Raw genomic sequence first — 15,481 nt, 5'->3', positions numbered from 1 at the left:
CTTTCACCTTTTCTGACATCGGACTCGGACTTCTTTTATACTAAGTTTTACTGGGTGTATTGCTATGTCACGGGTTTTTCTCCATTGGTTAAAGGTATAGGGGGCGGTTTGAGATCCCTCAAAACATGCCGTGTCACTTGACCCTGCCGCATTTTTTTCGCCTGTCCCATGTTAGGAGCATCTATAGCCTTTGTTATTCTTGTATGATTTTTAATCTTAGTTACTTTATATATTTCGGAGTTAGGTATAACGTTCATTGTCACTGAACTACAGAACACATATTTTTGGAGGGTCTAACTGAAGCACGACATTCGGGTGAGGAATGTTCTCGCTGTGTTGAAAACCCATTGGTCATGTTGGTGGCCTTCGGCTGAATTCTACAAATAAGAATTATTGTTTTTAGAAAACTATAGTATTTTTAGTAAACTGTTCTGGTGCTTAACGTTTGAAACTTGGATCGCGTATTGGTGTATATATCTGGAATTATTGTTTTCTGGTTGATTTTTAGCATACTATTCAGGGACTTTCTATACTAGGCCAACCTTGAGCTAAAAAATGTGTCTTCAGAACGACCCCAAGTCCCAAGTTATAAACAAAAACCCAACTACAACAACAAATGTTTGAGTGCATCTCAAGTGTATGCGACTAGTGTTAATTTTCTAGCACTTTCATTAGCCAAACGACATTCACGAACCATATGCGATTATGTTTTCGATTTAGATTAAAAAATTATCTTTTTTGTTTTACTATTAGGATTTTTTTTAATTTTGTTCCAACAGTGTTGTATTCAAAGTCTATAAAATCTATCATCTATTCTTTTTTTGTTATCGGTTAAAATCAGAGAATGACCGACCAGGTTTGTGCATCTCCTCATATTTAGTATCATAAAACATTATCTATTCTACATTCATGTTTACCATGTGATTCTATCTCGGACCTTGCCATACAACACCGTTCCTTGGTGGCTTTTGCAGTTATGGTAAATATCCATTTCAATGCAAATTTATTTTAGGGGTGTACTTGAGAAGGAGAGAATATATATATTTATCATGTGTGTAGTTTATGATGTTTAAAATTGAGTATGGAAATGAGGAATGTGTCAAAGAGACAACAACCCGGAAAAAAACCCAGCCGGAGGTCACCAGTTGTCCTTCAATGCAGCTAGAAAATCCAGTGTTTAAACTGCTTTTTCTTTTCTTTGTATGTTTTCAAGACTATTATTGTTTTCTTTTGTTATTGTCTTATCAGATGTCATATATTGTACTATGATTAAAATAGAATCAAAATAAAACAACTATATCTATTAAAAACAAATAAAACATCTATTTCTAATTTTTGGTAATTCCAGGGAACCAATGACTTTTCAAAGAAGGAATTGGTAAAAGTAAGTATCTAATAGTTTTAGTGAAGAATTGCGTTAAAACCTTGTATGAAAAAAAATATCCAAAGGAATGGGCACATTCTACATGTTCTATTAACCCGTTTTCAATTGCATATATTTTCCCAGAATCATTGTAAACATACGATCATAGAAAAGACTGGTTGCCAGTATGAATAATACACACATATATACTATTACCTTTTATGTAAATATTTAGAACAAAATAAACTCTGAAGAACTTAATATATGACTTGGAAAAGATCTTCACTCCAGATTGATTTTTTTCTCATACAGGTTGTATCATCGGGTATAGGAGAACCTACACCTGGATTTGGCCTTGGAGTCATCGACAGGGAGGCAAAATCATTTCATTTCTACGAGAAAGAAAATCAACAGGTAAGATCATACTTTGACTATCTAGTTTTAAAAATATTTAGTACTAGTCTAAACAAAGTTAATGTCAGATTGCACGCTCCAAAAAAAAACAACCTATTATCAGTTTAATCAAAGGGTCACTAGCTGTCAAATGCATGTTCACCAATTTGACTCAAATTCTCATATTTGATTCATAACAATGTAAAACATTTATCAAAATTATAAAAAGTCTAAAATAAACAATTTATAGGGCATAGGCTCTATAAAATGTAGCTTAGTTTTGTGTGTATTTCAGTCTTATTAACTACCAAGTTGACCTCCAAAGACCTCCGATTGTCATATGAGCGATATAGACATAAATATAGATATAAAAAAGATAATGAATTCGTGTAATTGGATTTTTCTTTTTTGTGAATCGAATCAGTCAATAAAATGATTCACCTTTGTTTCACTTTCTATGTTGACATTCTTTTCCTTTAAATAAATGCACACGCACTATTCATGCGTTAATTTATCCATCTCTAGCTAAGGGGTTAAATTGAAGTTCACGTGAATACGGAAGCAACGAGGTCGAATTATTCACTACTATTGCAAGTGAATAATTCTTCATCAATGTTTCTTATCTTATTTTGACAAAATTGAACCATACTGGCTGCTATTTATAAGCGAATCATTATTTCACTATTGAAAAAAAAAAATCTTATTTTAGATTTTTTATATACTAGTACCTCGATCATAGCTATAATGCTCTTTAAATAGCCATTTGTAAAAAGTAGCCTATAATATAAATACACTTCAAATGAACTAAGGTAGCACTCCACAGTTACATTGTAGGTGTGTAGTTTCGCATTTTGGCCCCTGTGGATTTTTCAAATATGAGAGCTAGTGTGCAATAAAATTCATTTTTGGATAGCTGAGAATTAAAATAGCCTTTGTATTGGGTTTATATGAACATCAAGATTATGTAATGCATGTAATATAGACTGTTTTCTGTATGACAGTCCCTATTTGCATGTCCTACCATACATTGGTCCGGCAATTATTGTAATGTTTTTTCCAACTTTTTATCGCACGAACTTTGTGATTGGAGTTTACGAAAAAATGAGGCAAAAGACACCCATTTTTTATTTGATCATTAGGAAGATTTATGAAAACAGTTTCTAAAAAGGTATCACTCAAAGGCATTGAAATTCTAGTTTGATCCAAATTTTGGGGGATATGTGACATGTCCACCCCCCTTTTTGCAATATTTTATGGTAAATAAATGCAGAATGTTGCCATGGATACACATAAAAGGAATTAATTTTCACTCTTTTAACTTTTGAAAATCACATCTATGGAATATACTGATTACATACATATGCACATGTACAACACAAACAGTTAGGTTAATGTATTTAAAGAAATCCAGGAATAGGAGATGATAAAACATTTTGTGGCTCATTTTTAATTTTATTTTCTAACTGTAGAGTGCTACCTAAAATGGATAGTTGTCTCATTTGCCTTCATGTCACTTTCCTTATTTTTGTATTCCCCCGCAACTGTCTATTTGTACATATATTGAAAGTGTGCATGTGGTCAGGGTTTAGATTTTTAATAATATTTGCTCTTTTGGGAGATAGTTGAACATTGTCAATTTTTTTAAAGTATTTGCTCGCATAAGAGGAGCGTTTCCGGCTAACTCCTCCTACATGCAGTTTGAATGCTAGGATGTTTTGACTTTGGTGGCTGTTTGTACATATATCGAAGGTCACAATGCATGTGGTTAGGGTTTTGATTTTCATTAATATTTGCTCTTTATGAAAATTTGTGTATATTAGAATAACACTTCGCATCTGCAGGGGCATCAATTGTGTCTCCCAGACGCAATAATATCTCAAAGACAGTCCTACGTTCACTTTGTTATGATGCAGTTACTTCAGAGGGGAGTGCGGGGGCATCACTTTGTCTAACATGGGTGGTGCAAGAAATAAAAAATGAAGCAAATGTACTCATCATAGATACCAGGAATATAATGTTGCACGACAGACCTGCGTTTCGTCTACAATGTCGGGACTCGGCACTATGTCAGAGTAACGCTGAATAAAAAAGTCAAAAGGCCAAATAAAGTACAATGACACAAAAAATCTATCACAAATATTTTATGTAAACCGGTAAACCGGTAAAGCGAACGTCAACATGTACAAGGATAAACATTATGAATAATACATGCATTGACAATTATACTTCATTTTCTTATAAATAAAGATTTATTTTACATCATCATTGTCTTAAGTGATGAATAATGTCTGATATCTAAAATATTAATCGATACTGTATGTCCTGTATGTTACCGTTTTTTCTTAATGCATGGATAGGGTTAGGATTATGGATGAATCTGTCATCGAGTTGTCGCTTGCTAAGACGTATATTTATCAAGTAATGATTTCTGTGACTGCATCTTACGATCATTTACGTCAGACAATTAAACTAATCTGCAATAAATTCCATCTTCCTGCCTAATCTATCATATATTGTGTTACAACTCTAGAGTTTACTGACGAGGAAAGGCTGTCAACGTATATTTGTTCCACCTAACAGAAGTTCAATGGAAACTTTGTTATAAAAATTTCATAATACCTGTTCCTGTTGGAACATATATTCTATACCATTTATTCCGTTAGGAACATTTACTGTAATATTTATTCCAGTGGAAATAATAATCCAGAATATTGCTTCCATTTGGAACTTATAGTATGAAGGAACTTCTATTCCGTGACAAGGCAACACTCGGTCACCTTGAGCTGAAATTTTCATTCAGTCTAAGCAGGTGACCGATTGGTCTAGAGCGCATGACACAGCACATGCAGTGGTGTTGTCATCATTTTATTATTTAGAATTATGTGTATGCAGCTTCCAATCGTATTTAAACAGAGTATACACATATATAATACTAGAACACACCCGTGATATCACGGGTCCGTGACTGAATTAAAGTATATAACTATGTGCAAGCCTTATTTTAGTATTAGTATTGTCATCTGATAAAGTCATGCCGATTATAAGATACACAGTTTTCTCTGCTTTCAAATCTTTCTGTTTGAACCCGTCGAACTGGAACTTATCAATTATTGGTAATATTAATTATTTGGAAAACAAAAGGTCCTGGAATGGAGTATTTTTTAATCAACAGCATTGTCCTATATTAGTTATAAATAAAGTTGAATTCTTTGATTCGCTGTTTTACGTCATGCCCGCTAACAAATTGAAAACTGTACCTATACGCCTTATTTTTAGTCCAGATTTTTAGTATTCGTATTGTTATCTTAGAAAGTCTTACTGATTAAAATACTACAATAGGTAAAAATTCGACAATTTAGTAGTGTCAACCCTGTGATTATGACCCGTGTATATAGCATATTAATCATGAATACACCGTTTGTTGGTGCGCCTGTCAGATGCGGAACGTACAGATAAGGTAATAGGTAACAGGTGAATATACTATTGGTATCGGTATCGGACTCGACCCGGAACTTCTTAATTATTGTCAATATTAATTACGTGGAAAACAAAAGGGCCTGGAGTGGTGTAATTTTTAATCTACACCTTAGTACTATATTAGTTATATATACAGTTGAATTCTTTGATTAGTCGTTTTTACGTGATGACGGCTGACAAATTGGACCTCGTAATTTTAGTATTATAGTTACATTATATAATTCGTCTAAATACAGCCCAACAATGTTAGATCTGTTAATTTGCGGAAACATTTTTTTTGCTCTTCCCTGGCTAGGATTCGAACTTATCATATGGGTACATAGATAGTATATATAAAATTGAGACACAGCCCGACCGTAGAGTTAGAAATATTTCACTATTCTAGACGACTGTTATATACAAGTTACTTAAATATTTTATGTTGATACAATTTCAGTCAGAGGAAAATTGTCACGTCAAAAAAAAAGAGAATAATGAATTAATGGTTGGATGGGACAATCTGAATTCACAGAACGGTTCAGCTCCAGTTGCTCGTCCAAGGTTAATCCTTGTTAGGAGTAAATATGATGAATTTGAAACACCGATAAGGATGAATACAGAAGGAATACAATCATCTGAAAATGCAATGAATAAGTCAGATGATGGCAATCATGAAAGAAAACACCACGATATTGAAAAACACATAAAAACTCTAAAAGAGGAAGAAGATGAAAGTTTTACTGTTGATCATACACATATTACCCTTAAAAATGCATCTAATAATACGATAAGGAATTCACATAATGGAAGTGGTTATAAAGAGAAATCTATGAAGCAGAAGGCTGACGACACTCGTAGTAGCATTTGTTTTGAAGAGAAAAATAATACTGTGAATATTGATGGAAAACACAATAAGCTTTGTCGAAGAAAGAAATGCGGGTCTGTAAAGGCAAACATTGATGGCAAACATTGTAGACTTGGTCAAAATGTTAAACACGAGTCTTTAAAGCCAGAATCTGATGACAAACAAAGTCGCCGTGGTCCTGGAGAGAAATGTGATTTTCTTGAAAATGATGACCGAAAGAAACACAAAAATCCCGATAAAAAATGGAAACAAACCAAACGAAAAAGTAACAGAAAAATGAAGCAATTGTCAGATGAAATAAAAGAAGAACCAAACATTGATCCCTTCAAATTAGAATCTGTATTTACAGATAAACCAAACAATCTGTATGTTGGCTTAGGTATGCAACTGTCACCACGTATAAGACTTTCCCCACTGCCAATTAAACCGAAGGTCAATTTGAATACCCACCAGAGGAAGAGCCGTGAGAGAAAACCACCCGAAGGACAATGTAGTGAAAAGAAAGGGAATGGCGTTATCAATGTACGATCAACTGAGGAACAAATAGGCCAATCCAGAGACAATTTGCGGCTACGAAAGTTATTCAAAAAACGGAACAGCGGTTCTGAAGAAAAAATTAAAAGTGTCAATGGCATTAAGGAAAGAAAGCCAAAGGTGTATTCAAGCAGAACACCTGAATGTTCAACATCATGTGAAGACTCACACGACACCGTTTTAAACTACTTCAAAGAAATCGTTATAACCGATGTCGGTCAACTGGTACCAATTCATGTAGATTCCATCACTAAAGAACCAGATACCAGCGTTCAAAACTCAGAACCTCAGGTTAGTTCCCAAAATTGTCCTATAACATATGAACTATGGGCGTTATTTCTGTTTATTTTTCATGGTTTCTTTTTACATTATTTTACGTTTTTATTTTGTTTTTATACTTTTTTTTACTATCATTGTGTTTGCATTAAAAAAAGAAGGAAATATCAGTATAGAAACGTTGAAAATTGAATAAGAATATGAAGTCATATGTTATAGGACTAGATCCCAAAAGTGACACACACTTTATCATTAGTAACATTTTAGCAGTTTTAGTTTTTCTCGTTTTAGACCGTTAGCGACAGGTATTTCTAATATATGTAAAAATAATGATTCTATTACTCGAAGCCGTAAAGTTCACATGTTATTCTAATGCATTTAGTCTAGCGTTTGAGGGAAATTAAAGTTTAAAATTTTATTTTAAGTTTTGTTCAATTTTAATTTTTAGCAGTTACAAAAAAATAAAATAAACGACAATGTCAAAAGAATACAAGTTCGAGAGTTCCAGAATCAAAAAGTATAAAATGCCATAGAAGAGCAGACTGTATGTTTACTCCATCTCTACGCTTAAAACTCATAAACTTGTAGAATACCACAAGTAGATTATCCATCAAATATAGTTTACATATAATATAAAAATAAGGAGATGTGGTATGATTGCCAATGAAACAACTATTCATCAATTTGAAATTTCATATGAAGTGTATCAAAGCAGTTATAGCTAGGCCACCGTACGGCATTAACAAAACAAAAACAAACATAGTTATTACCATCGGCTTTGAAATTTTACTTTTAGGCCAACCGAAAAAAAACAATACTCAGTTGTGTTACCGCTTACCCTGCCCACCCTAAATATTATTTTATCATCGTTGGACAAGAACTATCAAAATCGGACTGTTAAATTTCCACTGTATTAACCAGTTAAATATTTAAAGAAAATAATCATAACTGCCTGCAAACCTACCCTATGTCTAAAATGCCAAGTGAGTTTTTATCATCACTTGGCGTCTGTCGTCCGTCGTCGTCGTCGTCGTCGTTAACTTTTGCAAAAATCTTCTGTGAAAATTTAACTAAACTTCGCCAAAATCATCATCGGATATCTATTTTATTTTTATTGTGTCCGTTGACCCCGCCTGACAACCATCCCATGATGGCTGACATGGCTAAAAATAGAACACATAGTGGGTAAATTGCAAGTTTTGTCTATTATTTAGAAAACTGTTATAAATAGAGAAAATCAGCCGTTAGCAAAACTGACTAGAATGTTTATACATGTCTATACTAGCAGACGACTTCTTATAGGAGTTATTTCCCTTAAATGACAAATTTTATCAATTTTTTCATGTTTGTCTATTATTATCACGAATGCTATAAAAAATAGATAGATAATTTAAAATGCAAAAATTATCAGCATGACAAAAGTCTGCATGGTAGAAATCGTTAGTAGATTTCTCATTAGAGCTACAGCCCATTTTTGACGATTTTTTAGTACCAGTGTTTTTGCCTCATTTCCTTAAAATTATATAGAAAGAGAGAAACTTAATGAAGCAATTATCAACAAAGCAAGTTCTTCTTTAAAGTCAAATTTTGCTGATATAGTTAGTAGGCTGTCACTCTTTGTAGTAGTGATTCGGCCTTTAAGGGCTCGCGGGTCTAAATCGATTTTTTTTCTTGACATAGGATTTCGCTATATTTTTCTATAAATGAACTTGATCTTATACTTAATAGAAAAATAAAATAAAAAAATGGGGTCACCGTCCATTTACGCTCACAATCTGCCTTCGAAAGAAGCATACATTTTTGTAAAGGTACTTTTTTTCTGTTGAACTAATACATGTAGGAGAAAGAGAGGTAATATCGAAATAAAAAAAGAACTAAATTACAGAAATCGCTCAAATTTTACAAAAGTTTAGTTTAAGTACAGCTTATTTGAAAATAATAATAAAAAAATATAGGTCACCGATGAGTTAAAAAATATATTTCAATTTTAATGCCAAAAATGGCATGTTTGCACCAAAGGGAGATAATTTGGGGATTTTTAATGATATATACATGTTAAAAATTATCTGTCGCCAAAACGATTTGATTTTTTTAACGATTTTTGTAACATATGATAAAGTTACAACCAATAAAGTAATAAGTAAAATTAGCAATGAAAAAAGAAATGTTTATTTTTTTCTTCTTAAATTTTTATACCCGCCGAGCCTCCTTAAGTTAGATGATTTTTTATTGTCCTCTTTTGTGTTTTGTTCAATAACTATAGAAGAAAAAATGGACACTAAACAGACAGATCAGCAATACAAGATCAACAAAATAGAGATGTTTGTCATGAATTATGTTCTCGTCTACACTGTTCGAGACTTTGTTGAACATGCACATAGACTAACTGGTGAGCGACAAATGCCCTTTAAAGTCTCTAGTTATTCATAGTTCATTACTAGTATTATTATCATGTTTGCACTGACGCATATTGCATATGAAAACATACTGAACTATCCCAATATGTACGGTCTTTTATTATACCTTCAATAGAAAGGAAAGAATCAAAATAAATTCTTTCTCTGGTTCCTTATGTATATTTTCAGACTTTACCTAACTACAATGTATACTGTATATTTAACAGGGTCAAGATATTGCAGAAACAAAAGTAGACGAACCTGTAAATAAAGCGAGGTCAAAATTCAAAGTTGGAAATTTCTTGAATTACATTGATGGAAAATTATCAAAGTTTAGCAAACTGTTGAAGAATTGATAATTGTATCGACGGAAAGGACATAAAGAATCATTAAAATTTAGTTCTGAAATAAAATTAGCAATATCAATGTCTCCCCTTGTCAATTATACACATTTTATTTAGATGCCTTCCTCCATCCATACATTATATACCATGTTTTAGCAATAGATCATTCTGCATCAAACCCAGCACTATTATGATGCATGAATTCTGCTTTCGTTTATATTTATATAGTTTATTGAAAAAAAGTACATATATTAAACCCAAATGCTGTTGATGGCATGATAACAGATTCCACAATGCATCACAAAAATAATTAAAAAAAAAAACATATCCTAAAACCAAAAGACATGAATTCATATCTGTACATACATGTATCATGTAGTTGTTATTATTATAAAAAAAAACAATTAGATATTGCTCGGAATTTTCCTCAGAGAAGTTGCTTTCTGGTTTCCTCTGATATTAAAGGTTGTGGTTAGTCTAAGCAAAAAGTAAAATCACAAAAATACTGAACTCAGAGAAAAATTAAAAAAAGGAAAGTCCCTAATCAAATGGCAAAATCAAAAGGTCAAACACATCAAACGAATGGACAACAACTTGTCATATTTCTGACTTGGAACAGGCATTTCTTAATTATGTCTACTTACAGGAAATGGTGGATTGAGCCGGCATGGTTTTATAGGTATCTAAAATTTAGTTAGCATTTACCATCGTCGACTGAAATATAAATAGATAATAAGCAACGAAGGAGAGTCTGAATAGATTCCATTATATTGATGTTTGAACAAAACCACACTATCATTTTGAAAAAATTACGAAGAAGCAAAGACGAACCACAGTCATGTGATCAATGCATGGTAAAGGTAGCGTGTCTAATTAATTAAGGTGTTGTTTGCGCAGACTCTCAACCCTCATTTTGTCTGCACCACATAGCGTTAACACAATAACAAACCTGCTACCAGCAGGATTGTTAATAAACTTGCGAAGTAAATAAAATACTAGTAGGACACATATTTTGACAACTAAACCAGTGTAACAAATTTGGACTGACACAGGGAAAGCTCGGAAATCTGGTTGAATAGGGCGCACCTTTCGCCTTGAAATAAGACAATGTACCGTGAATCACCATTTTTACTAGTAAACACTATATATATATATATATAGATGGACAATAATACAACAATAGTTGGAAGAGTGGAAAAAGGCACAGAATAATGATAAATGATTGTGTATGAATCTGAACCGCGATAGCACTCCAACACATTATATGGCAACGCTAAAATGCGATGGTGGCGACAACGCTATCTTGTTGATAGCTACACAGAAGTCCGACGGACTACATAAATCATATGTTAAATGTTTTTCGTGTTAATATGTCTATGTTCAATAGATATAGGAAGATGTGGTGTGAGTGCCAATGAGAGTCAGCTATACTGAAGAGACCCCGAAATGACAATTCAAACGAGAAAACTAACGGCCTAATGTATGTACAAAAACAAATGTGTAACACATAAACAAACGACAACCACTGAATTATAGGCTCCTGGATTGGGACAGGCATATCCATAGAGAATGATGCGGGGTTAAACATGTTAGCGGGATATCCGTACCCTCCCCTAACCTGGGAAAGTGGTGTAACATTACTACATAAAAACTAACTATAAAAATCAGTTGAAAAAGGCTAAACTTGACAGATGGACAATAATGACACGTTTAATCATTACGTCCCTACACTTTGATTTTCAGTCCTCACTGTATCGACATAGTTACGTATACACCTTTTAAAATATTGTAGTAAAAAAAAGCAGTCGTTCATCATAGTACAATTGATCAGAAATTGATGCTACACGCAGAAGCCATTTTCCTTTAAAATCAGTACCGACTGCAATGACTGAAAACTTACGGTACTTGTTTGAGATGCAAATATTTCTTGGATTTAGCGCAGACCATCGCACTTCAGCGACTTCTCTTCATCTACATCATTCTACATAATACTTCTTAACTTTAATATGTTGAAGATTACAAGAAGGAACAAACTAGGGAAACAAATTAAAAACCAAACATATTTACAATAATTTCAAAAACACTTTTTTTTAAGTCAGACAAAATAATAGAAAAATCTTTTAATAGTTACACTGCTGTGCATCAGAACAAAGAATAAGATAGTTTTACAGGTGAATATATTGAACGTATGATATCTATATACTAACTTATAAAAAATTCAAACCCTCATAATATTAGGACATCAGTAAATTTAAATTAGCCTTCAAACGTCTTACAGACCATCGCATATCAGCGAAGGACTATCGCACTGAATTTAGCGCAGACCATCGCACTTCAGCGACTTCTCTACATCTACATCATTCTAAATAATACTTCTTAACCTTAATATGTTGAAGATTACAAGAAGGAGCAAACTAGGGAAACAAATTAAAAACAAAACATATTTACAATAATTTCAGAAACACTTTTTTTAATTTGTTTTTGTATATAGTTAAATACATGATTTGGATTAGCATTACATATGTGGTTTTGCACCAGACTTAAAAGCTTCTTAGTCTGGGTGGGCTACATGCTACTTGGCGCAGTATGGTAGGGTTTTCCATAACCTTAATTTTCTTGGAAAAAATGAATATAAATGATAGTTTGTGGGATAAAATGGCTGTATAAATTTATGTTCTTTAGATGGTATTGGGTATGTATAATTCATACCCGTAGCCAGAGGGGGTTCGGGGGTTCGTCCGAATCCCCCCTTTGAAAACAAATAAGCACTGTTAAAGTCAACATTCTGTTCGAATTGTAACTGTTAAATTTGAGTTCGTGAGTCCAAATAATCCCCCTTTGGAAATTCCTGGCTACGGGCCTGATGTATTTACTGTGATGGAAACTTCTTCTCCTTCTTCTTTATAATTCAGCACTCCATCAACATACTGATGATAACGTGCCGGGCACTGATTTTACTATATCGCGCTTGCGTGGGCTCTAATTTTTATTTACAGTGAATAATATACAAAAAATAAAAATAAAAATTCAACGTAATTTCTTTTTCTTCTGTTTTTGTACTATACATTTTGGTTAAAACTATATACATTGTAGGATTTATTTAAATTTTTAGATGATTATTGAGAACAGATATTGGAATCTGTCCTCGGAAGCTTTCAAGAGTAGTACATTGAACTGCAGCTACTGGGAGAAGGTTCCAATGTAAGATTGTTCTGGGGTAGAATGAGTACTTGTATGAGTCTTTAGTGGTTTGTATGGGTCTGAAAGAATAAGTATGTGAATGTTGACGTGTTCTTGTATCGGATTGTGTAAGTAGGTTTGTCGGGTATATGGCTACAAGATGATGTATAATTTTGTAGAAGAAAATGATGCGGGTTCTAATTCGCCTTTTCTCAAGTGTTGCCCAATTTAGTGTTTGCAGCATTTCAGTGACTGAGCTTGTGTTATGGTATCTGTTGCATGTGTACCTTGCTGCTCTGCGCTGGACCATCTCAAGTTGATGTGTTTGTGATTTGGTATGTGGTTCCCAGACGCAGCTGGTGTATTCTAGCTTTGGTCTTACTAGTACAATGTATGCTTTTTCTTTGACTGTTTTAGAATTAACTTTTAAATTTCTTTTGATAAAGTTCAGCTTTTGTGTGGCTGCAGCTGTGATATTGTTTACATGTTTGTTCCATTTTAGATCAGTTTGTATAGTTATTCCCAGATATTTTGTGGACGTTTCTTTTTGTAATACATGTTGGTGGAGAGTATAGTCAAATTTTACTGGGTTTTTCTTGGTTGGTATCTGAAGGACTGAACACTTGTCTGGATGAAATTACATGAGCCAGTCCTTCTCCCATTTTGCTGCTGATGTGAGGTCTTCTTGCAGTTTTTGTGTGTCTTCTTTGTTTCGAATTGTTTTATAAATTATACTATCATCTGCAAATAATCTGAGGGTACTGTGTTTCATGTATTCATTAAAGTCATTAATATATACAAGGAACATGATCGGACCCAAAACTGTACCTTGGGGAACACCTGATGTTACGTTAATTTTGTCCGACTGAACACCATCAATAATGACCGTTTGTGTACGGGATGTGAGAAAATCTTCTATGCATTTTAGAGTGTTGTGATCAATGCCATAATGTTTCAGTTTGTAGAGAAGTCTTTTGTGAGGAACTTTGTCAAAGGTTTTGGCAAAGTCCATCACAACTATGTCAGTTTGGATGTTACTGTTGTTATTTTTTGCTAGTTCTTGGATGAATGATACTAGTTGGGTTTCACATGATCTAGATGCTCGAAATCCGTGTTGAAGGTCGTACAATATTTTGTTATTTTCTAGGTGGTCCATCATACTACTGGCTATGATGTGTTCCATGATCTTACAAAGTATGCATGTGAGAGATATGGGTCTATAGTTTATTGCGTTGTGTTTATCACCTTTTTCAAAAACAGGACAGACATTTGCATGTTTCCAATCTTTTGGGATTTTTCCTGTGTCGAGTGATTTTTGGAAGATGTAAGTGATTGCAGTTGAAATGTCACTACTAAGTTCTTTAAGTACTGTTCCGCAAATTTGATCTGGACCAGTTGCTTTATTAGGATTTATCTTGTCCAGTAATTTTATTACCCCCTTCTTGGAGATGGTGATCTTATTCATTTTTGGATAGTTTGATTTCCCTTTATCCGGAATAGGTTCACTTGTTGTTTCTTCGGAAAATGCTTTTTGAAACTGACTATTTAGGATGTTAGTTTTGTCAGATGTATTGTCAGTAAGTTTACCTTCTTTTCTAAGAGCAGCAATGCCTGTATTGTCATTTTTCATACTTTTTATGTATGTAAACAAGTTCTTTGGTTGTTTTTTTCTGATGTTGTCATCTGGTTCGTCTACTGGTAGGTCAAATATAATTTTTTTCGATGTAATTCCAGTAGGCATTACGCATTTCTTTTTGTAATGTTCTTTTCAAGTATTTGTATTTTTTCATTTGATCTGGACTGTTTTTGCTCTTTTTATGTAGTCTTTTAACTTTGTTTATCATGATTTTAACTAATTGATGTTGAATTTTATATATAGCATGGTGACTGATGCAATACTTCTTTGTTGTAATGTTGGCCATCTTAGATGTTCAAGCATGGTTGTTACACTGCTTTGATAGCTATATTGGTTGAAGTGTATACCTGAAAGCTCTTCTCTGAACCATTCCAATTTTATGTATTTGTTGTTTCTGTCAGGGGTCCCCGACGACACTACGCCAAGATGATTTGCTTTGTTTGTTGATTTTAAAATATGATCATGTAACGGTCCTACCAAAAAGCGCCCGGGAGCGCCCGAGAGCGCCCGGGAAAAGAAAAAGCGCCCGGGGAAAAGAAAAAGCCCCCGGGGAAGGAAAATTAGCGCCCGGGAGAATAAAATAATAAAATTATATAACAATAAATTTTTTCCATAAAAAAAAATCATTGCTTGTTTTGTAATTGGAATATATGTAAAATGCTACATCTAAAGTGCCGGTTCTTGCACTTTTGCATTTTAGATATCAAAATTGTATATAAATAAGTAAATAAATATAAATGAGAGTATATAGAAGAATCATGAACGATATTGTCCTCGATCAAAACGTATATTTTGTTACTTAAAAATAATCAGTACCTGAGGTCTAATATTTTAGCAACTGCATGGTGAACACCTTTTTTATGCAGATGCTGATAATTGTATATGATATCTTTTTATAAAACTACAACTGTTTTAATGGCAATTCTTATCAGGGTTTTAATGCTTAGTTTTAAATTTAAACAAAACTCCTGCTTTTTACCCCCTTGTTTTAACTGCGGTACATGTATAGTCCTGCTTTATTTGCTGATTTATTATGTG

The 15,481-nt window shown here is 33.3% G+C and overlaps 1 protein-coding gene across 2 annotated transcripts; it reads left to right on the top strand.

The window, feature by feature from the left end:
• The first annotated feature begins 5,675 nt into the window (after positions 1-5,675).
• On the top strand, positions 5,676-9,709 carry LOC139484680 (uncharacterized). 2 transcript variants are annotated; one of them, XM_071268543.1, is made up of 3 exons: positions 5,694-6,902; positions 7,336-7,431; positions 9,511-9,709. In XM_071268543.1, the coding sequence occupies exons 1-2, from the start codon at positions 5,715-5,717 to the stop codon at positions 7,408-7,410; spliced, it is 1,263 nt and encodes a 420-aa protein (XP_071124644.1). In that variant the 5' UTR covers positions 5,694-5,714; the 3' UTR covers positions 7,411-7,431; positions 9,511-9,709. The 2 variants fall into 2 exon arrangements, with proteins under 2 accessions (XP_071124642.1, XP_071124644.1); XM_071268541.1 differs by lacking the exon at positions 7,336-7,431 and having other exon boundaries at positions 5,676-6,902.
• The last annotated feature ends 5,772 nt before the right edge of the window (positions 9,710-15,481 follow it).

Source organism: Mytilus edulis, chromosome 8 (genome assembly GCF_963676685.1).
Source record: "Mytilus edulis chromosome 8, xbMytEdul2.2, whole genome shotgun sequence".
NCBI classification, from domain to species: Eukaryota; Metazoa; Mollusca; class Bivalvia; order Mytilida; family Mytilidae; genus Mytilus; species Mytilus edulis.
Note: the sequence above shows the minus strand (reverse complement) of the source record. Positions and strands in the feature narration are given on the sequence as shown.

Bases quoted from the DNA above. Each gene is read 5' to 3' on its own strand.
- LOC139484680 (XM_071268541.1), top strand. From the start codon at position 5,715: ATGGTTGGATGGGACAATCTGAATTCACAGAACGGTTCAGCTCCAGTT. The intron at 6,903-9,510 runs GTTAGTTCCCAA...TATATTTAACAG, and splicing joins TTCAAAACTCAGAACCTCAG to GGTCAAGATATTGCAGAAAC.